This window comes from Protopterus annectens, chromosome 11.part0 (genome assembly GCF_019279795.1).
Source record: "Protopterus annectens isolate FY-2018-M chromosome 11.part0, PAN1.0, whole genome shotgun sequence".
NCBI classification, from domain to species: domain Eukaryota; kingdom Metazoa; phylum Chordata; order Ceratodontiformes; family Protopteridae; genus Protopterus; species Protopterus annectens.
Window position 1 is genome coordinate 882,487,919 of NC_056745.1, and position 13,413 is coordinate 882,501,331.

Sequence of the window (13,413 nt, forward strand, 5' to 3'; positions counted from 1 at the left end):
GTCTAAACTAAAACTAAACTCTTGGCTAGGCTTATAAGGGTCTCAGGGCCAATAACTTAGCAACTTCCTATGATCCTACTATGAAAGGATGATTGGATGTGCTCAGTAGATCTTCAGGATGTGTACTATCACATCAAAATGAACAAGTCCAGAAGATATCTGCTGTTCTGGCTGGGAGCTGGTCATTACCAGGTCAGAGCATAGCTCTTTGGTCTCACCAAAGACCCCAGGGTGTTCACCCAATCCATGGAGGTGGTAGCAGTTCACTTGAGACTGCTTGAATTCCAAGTGTTTCCATGGCTCTTAACTGCTCCAACCAGGCATCTTCTTTTACAGGCTACAGACTACTTGCTCCAGTTGTGTCTCCTCCTAGGCATCACAGACAATTACAGTAAATCACAACTCTCATCTTTGCAGAGTTCATTGGTGCTTGTCTAGACATAGTCAGTCGAGATAGCCTGTCTCCATCCAGCTTGCATACACACACTCCGATCATAAGTCAAGAGATTAATACTGCATTTTTTTCTTCCAGCATGACTAGTCTTACAGTTTTACCCTAGTCCCTTTCACATGCAAATTCTGCAGTGGACCCTGTCAGTACAGCGGTCCATTCTTCAACAGCCTCTAACTGCTGTCAGTCAAGATCACACAAGCTTGTAAAGGATATCTTCAGTCAAACGAAGTTTCTGAAGGGTGTCCATTTGTTTTTCCCCTGCCCATGGCCACAGTGACCACAGATGCCTCTCAACTGGGGTGGGGGGCAGTACTTGGGAAGGACAGTCCAAGGTACCTGGTTTCCAGAAGAGGTCAAAACACATATCAGTGTTCTGGAAATGAGAACAATCCTCCTAGTGTTGCAGACCTTTTAAGGCACACTTTCCTCCGGGTTGATTCCTATTCAGACGGACTTGTCTAGCACATCTACAAATGGAACCAAATCTTGCCAGCTATGTTGAGAAGCAGTGAGTGTGTGGCAATGGGTGATGCCTTCCTGCTGCTCTGTAATTGCAATGCACAAACTAGGTAAAGCCAACATGATTGTGGACAAACTAAGCAGGTCCATTCTGATGCCTCACGAGTGGTATCTGAATATCAAAGTGGCGGAGAGAATTTTCTGTCGATGAGGCCAGTCATGTTGTGATCTGTTTGCTTCTCCCCTAAGCAACAAGTGCATCAGGTTCTTTGCCCTAATCACTCCAATGGGGAAGTCATTGAGAGATGCTGTAATCCACAATTGACCCTCTAGTCTTTAAGCTTACCTACAGTTACCTCTCATCCCCAAATTTGTAAAGAAAGCATACTGGTTGAAGAGCACAGTTATACTCATTACACCCTTTTGTCCTCATCAGATTTGGTTCCCCCTCCTCAGATCTCATCTTCTACATCCACCCTGGATGCTGGATTCTAATCACATGACAGGTATGACTCATCTGGACATAACAACCTTCAAACTGACTGCTTGGCTTCTTCAATGTCACTGATAGACAGCCCAGGCTCTTCTCCCTAGTCCATCATATTTTGTCATCTTCTCAAAAAGCTTCCACTGGAAAGATTTACAAATGTAAATGGAAGAGATTTGTATTCTGGAAACTTTATCTACCCCTGTACCAGCTGTACTTGATTTTTTAGCTTCAGTTTTCAATGAAGGGGCTAGCTTTTCTATTAAGGTCCAGTTGGCTGCCATTTCAAATTTCCATCTAGGTGAAAATAATTCTTCCATAGCTTATTGTAAATTATATAAATCCTTTCTTAAAGTGACTTTTCTACTTGGACCTCCACTGAAGGATCTTACTGCTGCTTGGGATTCAACTATTTTGTTTCACGCTCTTACCCCAAAGCCCCTTTGAACCCTCACCCAGGTCACACCTCACATTTCTTTCTTGGAAAATGATTTTTCTAGTCGCTATTACATCAGATGAGTATCTGTACTCCAGGTTCTGTCTTTCAAATTTCCTTATTTGGTTTTCCACAAAGGGTGTCCTTCCAGACCAACCCGTCTTTTTTGTCTAATGTAGTTTGAGTCTAATATCAACCAGGTCATTAACCTCCTGGTTTTCTTTCCAAATTTCCCAAACAAGGGAGAGTACGTGCTTCATCTTTTGGATGTTCATAGACAGCTTCAGTTTTATCTACATCGAACCAAGGATTTCCGGAAAACCAACTAGTTGTTTATATCCTTCTCATGTAACAGATTGTGCAAGTTAGTTTCCAGTGTTACACTGGCTAAATGGTTGACCGATTGTATCTCCTTTGTCTGTAGTAAAAGTGTATTTTCCTTGCGTAAGCCTACTAGAACTCATTCCACAAGGTCTATCGTTGTAACCTTAGCCTTTTGGTCAAGAGCTTCTATAGTTTTCATTTGTGCAGCTGCCACTTAGTCCATTGCTCATACCTTAATTGCTCATTACAACTTGGATTTGGTTTCTAGGAACAGAGATGCATTTGGCTCTGCAGTACTCTGAAAAATCCTTCCATGCAGACCACACAAGGTTCATCTAGCTGGGGACTCAGTCCCATCAGTTGAGGAATGAATGAAAATGACAGCAGCTGATAAAAAGGTTATGTACTTTGTGATGACCCACCACTGCCAACCAGTAATAAAGGAGTCTCAGTCCTCACCACTGGCAATAGTGGGGGACATTCACTGGGAGAGTGACACGTACAAAGACAGTATTTCCAGATGCAGCTCACTGCATCAAGTTCAAGTTCCCTTATGAGCACACAGAGATCACAGTCAGTCCAGGGTTGATTTCTCACTCTTTCTTCAGATCCCCAATAAGACTCCCCACTGGCACAGTTATAGAGTTGAGATCTCAGCTGAGTGACCATTCTAAGACCTCCAGCACCCTCTCTGTCCAACCAGTGCTTCGTGTCCCTGCCCAAGTAGCTGACACACCCACACTCTTTGAAGTTTGATTTACACACACACACACACACACACACACACACACACACACACACACCTGGGAAAGGCTGGCACAGGTTTACTAGCTATGACCCCTTCTGCTCAGACTATATGGTAGTTACCACTGCCACCAGTCAGCTTCTTATCAGCTACTTTAAGGCCCTTGATGAGGGGTGTCCAATCTTACTGTGTAATATTAATATTAATACAAATGGTAGTTTGACCAAGAGGAAGGATATTAGGAGTAGCCCACACAGTGTCACCAAATAAATATGCAAGTACTCAAAACTTAAATATCTCTACACAGATTAGCCACAATGAAAGGTTTAAATATATTTAATAATAAATAATAAAATAACAAGACAATACTAAATATATATTCACAGTGACATCAGAGTTCAAAACCACTGGAAATATTTAAAACATTGCAGGACAGTCTCAAATAAAGAAAAAATATCTAAACTAAGCTTCACTATATTCCTGACTGCATCTAAGAGAATTACTGTTCCCTAGTAACTTACTATTAGAGCAAGGCAGATGTGGTGAATGGATTTTCTAGTTGTTGTCAGGTCCAAGACAGAATGCAGAATGCTCTGTCTCACTAAGAGGCGTCTCAAAATTATTAATATCTAAAATATTATTGCTGGAATAGCTTGCAGAATTACATCACTTCTTGTCATCTGGTTTCTAGTCCCCAGGCCAGAACCCCCATTCCTGATGCTGGCAGTAGTTAGCATCTACCTAGAAAAGTATACAGACAAGGGCTTCTCCTGAGATGTCTTGCACATGCTGGAAGTCATAAAACAATTGTATTCCTTCATGCTTTCAAGACTAGTAATTTGTTCACCCTAAAGACAATACAGAAAGTTTCCTAGTACAGACATTGTGTCTCTTGCCCCATTGAAAACTGAAGGATACCATCTTTTATGGCCTAGCCATAAAGTAATTTAATTTCAGTTATATTTTGGAAGTTTGCTGGACTGAAGTTAACCTCCTGTATAATAAAAGCCAAGTATTCTGCCTCAGAGATAAAGCTGGACTAGCAGAAAACACAAATAAAAACAAAAATAAAAAATAGCAGACCAGCACCACGAAGCTCTAGAGAACTAGTTTATTTAAATACAAACACCTCCACTATCGCAGTATAATTTTGTATGTCTCTCCCCTAATATTCTCATAAATATTCTGTAGTGTTTTGTTTGTTTCTTTCGGCTTTTCCCGGTTAGGGGTCACCACAGCAGAACTCCGGTCCGCTAATGATTGGCAGTAGATTTTGACGTGCTGGCTTGCCGGACCTAACGCACAACCTTCAACGAAGGAACGCCCATTCACGCATGTCGCCACACAGAAGACGCTCTAACTGAGAATTGAATGGGCAACGTCTAACTGTAAGGCAACAACGCTACCGCAGCACCACCACCGCAGCATTTCATGTTTATCATGTGTATCCCTAATGTGCCTATATAAAGAATTAGTATCAAGCTTCCTACACATTTCTGATAAATGCTCACAGATTCTATTTTTAGGTTTCCTATTTGTTTTTCCTATATAAAATGCATTACAAAGGATGCATTTGCACATGTAAATAACATTTCTAGTATTACAAGTCCCTTGACTTCTGAGATGGAAAATTTTCTGTGAGACTGGATGTATAATACACAAGATTCTGAAAAAATATACTTACAGTAACTACAACTTAAACATTTTTGAGTACCCAATTTATGTATTCTGTCTTGTCGATAATATTTTTCCTTTTCCTTATAACATAGTTTGTTTAAATACTACTCAAGTTTTTATATCCAAAGGCCAAATGACTAGTGGTAAAGTCTTTGAAAGCTGGTATATGCTTCAATGTAGCGCAATGTTGTCTAATTATTTGTTTAATTTTTTCTGTATTTTTATCAAAAGGTAAAATACATCTAAAAATTCTTTGATTATGCTGGATGGTTGGAACAGTTCTATTTATCCTATTTCCTTTGCTTAACAAATTTCCTTCAGAAAAAGCTGGAAATATTTCTTAATCAGAATTATTCCTTAATTGCATGGTTAATCTCTATATAACTTCACTACTATAGCCTCTATGAGAAAAATCATCAGCCATAAAGTCTGTCTATCCATATTATCCTTATTACTATTCAGTTTTGCCACCCTAGCAAGTTGATTTTTAACTATATTATTAAAAATATGCAGGGGGGGTGCATACTGCTTTTGTGTAAATAAGTGTTTTCTTTACATTCTTTTTAAACAAGGTGGTATCAATAAAACCATTAGTGTTCTTAATTAGTCTGATATCCAGAAAGTCTATTTGTGTAAAATGCACTGTATATTTAAAACGTAAAAAAAAATGGATGTGGAGTGTAGATATTCAATGAACTCATAAAAACTATTTAGAGAACCATTCCATATAAGAAAAAGATAATCTACAAAACGTTTATAAAAGAATATATTATTTAAATATATATTTGTACTTCCATCTAGAATATATTTCAAGTCCCAATTGTTAACCACTAAATTTTTGTAGCTGTTAGCCATGGGAGTACCCATGGCAACACCCTTACATTGTTAATACATTTTATCATGAAACAAAAAACATTATTTTCTAGAACTAGTTCTGTCAAGCCACAAAGCATCTCTGTTTTAGACATATTAAAATAGCAAAGTGTATGATAAATTCCCTTAAAAATTCAAGACCTCAAAAGCCTTCGATACAATACCCCACTCGAGCATTATAGATAAGCTCACCAGCTTAAATATAAACCCCTATGTCACTAGATGGATTGCAAACTGGCTCAAGGACAGAACCCACATGGTTAGAATTGCTGGAGCCATGTCAGACTCCAAACCAGTTACAAGTGGTGTCCCACATGGCTCAGTCCTGGGACCTCTCTTGTTCGGTATATATTTCTCGGAGGTACAGGCCAACATGGAAGGACTGTGGCTGACCAAGTTCGCAGATGACTGCAAACTGGGTGCCATAATCGACTCTCCATCCGACACAAGCATCCTCCAAAAGGGCCTCATAGAAACAGACAACTGGTGCCAGAACCATGGCCTCAAGCTAAATGCCAAAAAGTGTATAGTCATCCCCTTTGGCAAAAACAAGTGCCCACAAATTACCACATAGGTGGTAATCCATTAAGTACAGAAGAAGTAATTAGGGACCTGGGGACCCAAGTTGATAGCAATCTCTCATTTGACAACCACGTGGCCAAAGTGGTTAGAAAAACATTTTATATAGCCCACCTAATCATGAAGGGATTCACATCTAGATCAGGGGACGTTATCGTGCCTCTTTACTCATCCCTCATCAGGCCCATAATTGAGTACAATGCCCCTTTTGGGATGTACCTTACCAGACACCTGCAGCAACTGGAAAGACCCCAAAAGCACCTCACCAAAAGGATCAAAGGGCTCAGACAGATGCCATATGCTGCCCAGTTAAAGAAACTCCAGCTCTACTCAGTGGCATACCGCCTGTTCAGAGGCGATCTGTGCCTGACGTATAAAGCCATGTCCAACCCGGAATTAATGGACATGCTGCACCTCAGAAAATCCAAATCCCATCGAGCTACGTGCTCGAGAGACTTGAACCTCAGCACTGAAATAAATAGGACATGCTGGAGGGACAGATTCATAACCCAGAGGCTCCCTTCACTCTGGAATAAAATCCCAGTCCAGGTTAGGCAGAGTCCCTCATTGACTCTCTTCAAGAGGAATCTTGATGAGTGGATGGGAGATCATAGGTTTACCCCGGGTATCACTTCTGTGTCACTGTTAGACAGAGGCACAGTATACTAACCTCGAAAAAGGGCATAGCAAAATAAATTTAAAATGGGTGGCGAAAGCCAAACACATTCTGGCTAGGCTTATAAATGCCCTAGGGCAGATAGCCTAGTATGAACCTATGAACCTGTACTGTTGCGTATGGAAGTAAACAAAGTAGCTACATCTAAACAAAATAATTTGAAATATTATTTTTACATGACCAAGTAAACAATTCTTCTAAAAATTGTGTTGTTTTTAGTGATAGTTGTTGAATAGTTCAGGGCTACCTTGCATATGCTTTATATAGGCACATTAGGGATACAAATGATAAACATGAATTTAGATTCTTTGTACTTCAGAATATTTATGAGAATATTAGTGGGGAAGACATACAAAATTATACTGAGATAGTGGAGGCATTTGTATTTAATAAACTAGTTCTGTAGAGCTTCGTTGTGCCAGTCTGCTGTTTTTTACTTTTAGTTAATCTCCTGTATTACAGTTTCCACTGTTAAAATGTATACATTTAAACAGTTATAATAGTGCATGTACATTTCTGTCCTCTTCCAGCAGGGGACCATGTGGTTACATTTCAAACACTGCACTTTGCAAATGCCTTTTCAACACACACGTCTCTACAAGCAGTTTGATATACACATGACATACAGTTGTAATACATTTGTAACACAGGCATCTTGTATAAATCATTTCAATATTCACCAATGACAATGTGCTAGCAGTACCTCCTTTTGTCACATACTTACCATAATGTTACATCTGTGTTGTCCATTTTCATTCTTCCTCAACTAGCTGCCATCCTAACCCCCTTCTCTTTGTTCCTGGACATGCCTAAGGGTTTCATTTTGCACTCTGCTATTTTTCTAATTGTATACCTTCTTGAGTTCTGTTAAGGTATTAGCTACTGTCTCCTATGAGCAGCAAACTTGATCTGATGTATGTTAGGCAGGCGGGGCATAATGGGCAAAGGGAGGAGCTTAAGAGTTTGGATCCGAGGATCTGGTTGAAGCGACTGAGTCAGATCAGAGAACAATCACTTAAGAAAGAATGAAAATGGACAGCACAGATGTAACGTTATGGTGAATACATAACATTTTTTCTTGACATTTGTGCTTTTACCTAACAAATTGTGATTTACAGAGTTATTGTTTCTCACAAGGTTTTCTTCACTAATTCTATTGCTCTGTGCCCCCTTTTGATGTAATAGGTACATTAATGTCACTTAGTGTGCTGACAAATTTGAACTGTGATTACTCAGTTATATTTTACATTTTTTTCCTTTATAGCAGAACATTTGTTTTCTCTGATAACGATGTACAGTTCTGACTAACTTGCAAAAAATGAAAAGTGTGTTTATTCGGTTGTCATGCTGTCGCGTCTAACTGCTGTTTTTATTTTCTTTGTCGTTACAGTTGATGCCAGTACATGGGCACATGTGATTGCCTTATACCCAACCTTAGTAGAATGTATAACCTGCTCATCATCGGAAGTCTGTTCAGCACTGAAAGAGGCATTAGTCCCCTTCAAAGACTTCATGCATCCCCCAGTACCTAGAGTACAAAATGGAGACTCTTGACAGACTTAACCTTTGACACTGGAGAAGAAAATGTTATCTGAGAAAGATAATCTCAGTTTTTAATGAGCATCTTAGTTACTCATGGACATCACTTAATGCCAGTAATTTGGGAGTGAGTGCTGAGCATCCTATAATTTTATTAACAAGAGTTCACTACATTATATATGTAAACTGAATGCCTACTAAAAGGTTTCACAAGTGTGTTGGCAGTACCTCTTAGTGCTTTGTAAAGTTGGGTGGATCGGGTCTAGCATTTCATGAGGCCATTCTGGATAGTTACCATTAACAGTACATGATTTTTTTAAACCAGTGTCACATCCTCCTGCTCTTGGGGTTATGAAGGAACACTGACCATCTTGCTCTATGTATACAGTGGGAAGATGTACTCTCTTTGGAGCTCCTGAAACTCTCACCATCAATTTGAACTTTCTTCATGCCAGTTCTCCTTATAACTTGGACATAACAACAAAGTTCAATAAGCTAAACCGTATAGGTGTCACTAGCAAAACGGAGTTGCTCACTGAAGCCCTAAGGTGTTTACAGAAAGAAGGATTAATATACAACTTGTGGTCTGTGTGTTCATGATGCAGTTGTAAAAAAAGCAAAGTATTTCCTCTTTATTACTCCAAGAAAACAGACTCATACTTTTTTGCAGGTACAAAATTGTACTAAAAAATTTATGCAAGTTGGTACTGTAACATTCCATGTCATCCTTAACCAACCAACTTTTGTTAAAAAAAGAAGGGAACTAAAAAGATTTGTGTGTATAATAAACGGTACAGTTCTGTATAATGTACTTGTCCTTGGTTGAGTGCTTAATAATTGATTAGGTACATGTTGCATTATGTTTGAACTCTGTATGTGTTTCTTGCTTATCCCACTGAGTTATTTCACTGTTTGTTTGTTTTTTTGTCTGAATTAAGTAGAAGACTCATTATCAACTAATGAGGTTTTCACATTTAAACTGTGTATATTTTGAACAGGAATTCATTACAGTGCTGTTTGGTTGCCTGCATTAATTTTTTTAGTGAATCATATTAAAACAAGCAAAAACAAGTACTTACCAACTCCTAACATTCAGTTAAAGTTGTAGTAGTCTGACAAAATGTCAGTTTTGGTTCAGGGAGTATCTCTTGCTGTGGAATGACAATGCTGCTCATTACAGCTCTGTGTGTGGTTGTTGACATAAGTTGAATAAACTTAGTATCCAATTATTTTTTCATCTGGTTAAACCTGGGTTTAAAGGATCTGACTCCGATACGAGACTGGACATATCCAAATAATTTCAGCCCATTGAACTCCACCCACTCTGCTCATAATCCTGCACTCAACTAGGACTACCTCAGATCCCGCTGCTGCCTTCCTGGGCTTGCTTGCTGCATGGAGTGTATCTTTTTTGTGAGATAAACATTGTAGCTTGATCTTGTTCCTTTTCCTCTACCCTTGTTTTGTATTTTTACTAGTTGTTTTTGGTGTAGGTTTTTTCTGATAGTTAGGTTTAGGAGTGCATTATGTTGTTTTGTTCTTTTTAGCAGGCTTTTCCTGCCCATTGTGGTTTATAGTGTTACAGGTTTTATTTGCTTGTTTATTAACTGTTAGGCTGCTTGTAGTTCTTTATTAGCAGTGTGGAGAAGGGATTTAAGAAATGTGTAGCATGTGACCACAAGCTCTCTTCTCAAGATGTTCATGACAGGTGTGTGTGTATTGTCTTGGGGGCCACTCACATCAGGTTGTTGTGCTTCATCTGTGAGGTCTTTGGCACTCGAGCATTTAAAATCTAAAAGGTCTGTTGCTAGCTGGCGACTCCTGTTCTTCCAGCAAGAGTGATGGGGTCATAAGGAGGGCCGTGATGACCCTAAACCTTTGAATGGGTACCAAAAATGATAATCTCCCTCTTCTTCTGGTCCACTGGATCCAAATTTCCCAAGGCCTTTGGTTTCTCCAGTGGATTTGACACCATCATTATCTCTGACATTTTAGACCCGTTTGCCTTTTGTACCAACTGTGGGGAAGTTCTCCTGCTCTGTGTGTCCTGAGTCCTTTCTTGTAAAGGGAGTTTCCTCCTACTCCACAAGAGTCCTCATCAGAGTTGTCCCTGTCTCCTCCCCTGATCTGAGATTCCCCGGTTTGGATTGGGTCTGCGGAGCTGTCATCCAGCAGGAGAGCCTCCAAATCTCCATCGGTGGCTTCATCACCTCAATCACTCCTGCTGACTTGGAGCAACTGGTGTGGTCCTTCCTACAAACTCAGATGCAGTTAGGGTTGAACCATTTGGCTTTGATTCCTTAACCCATGGCTTCGACTCCATTAAGCTGGTTTCTGCCCTTGGTCCCTACTGTTCCGAGGTCATTGGAGTCTTGTTTCCTTCCTTTCCCTTAGGATCTGATGGCTTGGCCGATCTCTGCTCCTACACCAACCTTGGGTTCCCTTGACACAGGCGGTTCTGGAGCTGAGTGGACCTTGGTGCTGACACATTGAGACAGGGGCTTCCAAGTCGTGTTTGTCGATTCTTGTTTTGGGTCTTCCCTCCTGCTTGGTGCCTCTGCTCTTGATAGTTTAGGTCTGGTCTTGGTATCGGGGCAGGGTGGAGCAGCTACAGAGTTCGGTATGTCTTTTGAATCTCTGTATCATAAGTCTGTCGGCTCCAGGTGGCCAGCTTCAGCCTCTGACTTTGACATAGATAGAATGTTCCCCCATCTGGAGAAGAAGTGGTCAGCAGCAACCAGTATCCCTCCATCTTTGACGTCTGTGCATATGGAGATACTTTAGTGTGCTCCAGGACAAACCATTGTGCATAGTCTCCAGTCTGCTGTACCTTCAGGGCCCCCTGCCTCTTCCATCCCCCCCCCAGATTCTCCAGGGTGGTAAGTCTCTGGAAAGAGGTAGTACAAGTAAAAGCACCTAGATTCTCATGAAAAATCCTTCGCAGAGGATACTGATTTCTATTAAGGAGACCGGTCTCCTAATCCCCCTCACAACAATGCTTCCTTTGGTAATCTTTTTTAGCTGCTCCATCAGTGTGGGGGGGGGGGTTGGACTGCAGAAACACTATCTCAGGAGGCGTCTCTATTTTTGGAGGCCTTTGATGTGAGCCCATCTATGTCCTGGGTGGTTCTGCCTCCAGGTGTACGTATTGACCTGGTGTCCCATAGGGCATGGAAGTAATTTGATACAGTGGAACTGAGTCCAAAGAAACCAGCTAAGAGTCTCACCCCCTTCCAAGGTCAACACTGGGTGGAGTAAGAGTCTGGCTGTTGATGCAGTTGTGGTGGTGACTGCCACTAAGAAGGACATCTTGGTTGAGAGTTCATCATTTTATACCCCAAATATGGTTTCTCAGACCATTTAGGGAGGTGAATACTATGCCTCAGCCACAGCAGACTCTAGAGACTCAGTTATCTACACTGCAGTCTATTGCCACTGTGTCTATACATCTGCTGTCTAACATGACTGATGGCATGTCCTGAGCTGCTGGTGCCAGCATTGCCATGCTTGGATGAGGTTGTGTAATTTTGCCAAGTGCTTCAAGGCATCCTTTATTAATGTCCTCTTTGGATGTTCACTTTTTGGATGTAAGCTGAAGGGGGCTTTTACCAGAAAGGAGCAGAACAGAAAGACACTCTCTGCTGTTGGGTTATGTTTTGCTTCCCCCTCAGCGGAACTCTAAGAACCAGAAGGGGGGGCATTTCTTTAAGAAAGCACAGCTGCCTTTTCAAGAAGCTCCTTCTGAAGGACCCCCCCATGACAGGGGGATAACCACAATGGACACCACCCTCACAGCAGGGTGGTCTGGAGAACCAGGGCTTCCATGGAGCTTTCTTGGGGATGCCGTTTCAGCAACCCTGAGGGGTTGTGCAACTATCTGGCTGTGGAGGCAGTTTGTGGTCATTTGGTTTACACCCAGAAGCTTGGAAGGCCATCACCTCAGATGCATGAGTTTTAAGAGAATTATCTAGAGGATGTGCAGTTACATTTTTAATAACTCCAAACTAAATCCCAGATATCTTCAGACATGCCATCCAATGTGAAAAGGATACAGCTATTGAAATTCAGAAGTTATTAGTCATTAGAGTCATCCAAGTGGTCCCTCCAGACATATGTATTGTTAATATGTATATGAGAGGGTTGTAGGTATCATGTATTTTACTGTTTTAAAGTTATGTTTTTAAATAATTAAAGATAGGGCATGAGAACAAGCTGATTTTTAAATATAACAATCTTAACTAATTGAATTAATTTAATTAAATTGGTTATTTGTTAATGGAATTATGGTTATTCTATTTAAGGAGGGAGCCATAACAAATGAGTGTTTTATTTTTGTCTGAGGAAGGAGGGATACGATTCCTCTGAAAGTGCTTGTTTACAATAAAAGTTCTAACGTTATATTCTCGAACCATTGTTGCTTCATCTTAATTTAATACTGAATATTGAATACTGAATTTTGACAGTCGGTGTACTGCAGTTACATCACTTGCTTGCTGGAGGCGTCGACCCTTGGCTTTTTCGTTTTTACTAGTCTGTGTGGTTTTTTGGGTCCCTCCAGACCACTGCAGATTCGGGATCTATTCAAGGTTCGTTTTGGTTCCAAGAAGAACAAGGACTTCAGGCTAGTTTTGGATTTGAGCAAGTTGAATCAGTGTATATAACAGACTAAGTTCCGGATGGTCACAGTGGAGTCCATTCTGCCTTTCTTGAGGAAGAATGACTGGATGTGCTTGATCGACCTCAAGGATGCCTGCCATCGTATAAAGATAGTGAGGTATTCCAGAAGGTTTCTGTACTTCCAGCTGAGAGCCAGTCATTATCAGTCCAGATCACTGCCATTTGGACTCACTACAACTCCCAGTTGTTCACCATGTGTATGGCATTTGTAGCAACCTGACTCAGGCTGCAAGGGTTCCAGGCCTACCTTTCCAAACACCTCAATGAAAGCATCCTTAGTCAGGGCCAGGGACATTTAATTCCAGCTGTTCAATTCCTTGGGAGCATGGTCAACTATCAGAAGTCCAGTCTCCTCCCTGTTCTTCTCTAAAGTTCATAAGTTGCCACTTGGCAGACTCTCTCAGGTTCCAGATTATTGACCCTTTGTTGTCTTCATTTTCCTTGCTCTCTTAGAGAAAGTCTCTAGCTTCCCTTGTTCTCAAGTTCT

General features: G+C 40.8%; 1 protein-coding gene across 1 annotated transcript in view; it reads left to right on the forward strand.

Moving 5' to 3' along the window:
* Positions 1 to 9,060, forward strand: part of MON2 (MON2 homolog, regulator of endosome-to-Golgi trafficking) — a gene marked incomplete in the record, with an annotated part of 2,751,369 nt that extends 2,742,309 nt beyond the window's left edge. The window contains 1 exon segment of the mRNA XM_044088289.1: positions 8,101 to 9,060. Coding sequence (XP_043944224.1) covers positions 8,101 to 8,264 — 164 coding nt within the window.
* Positions 9,061 to 13,413: the final 4,353 nt, after the last annotated feature.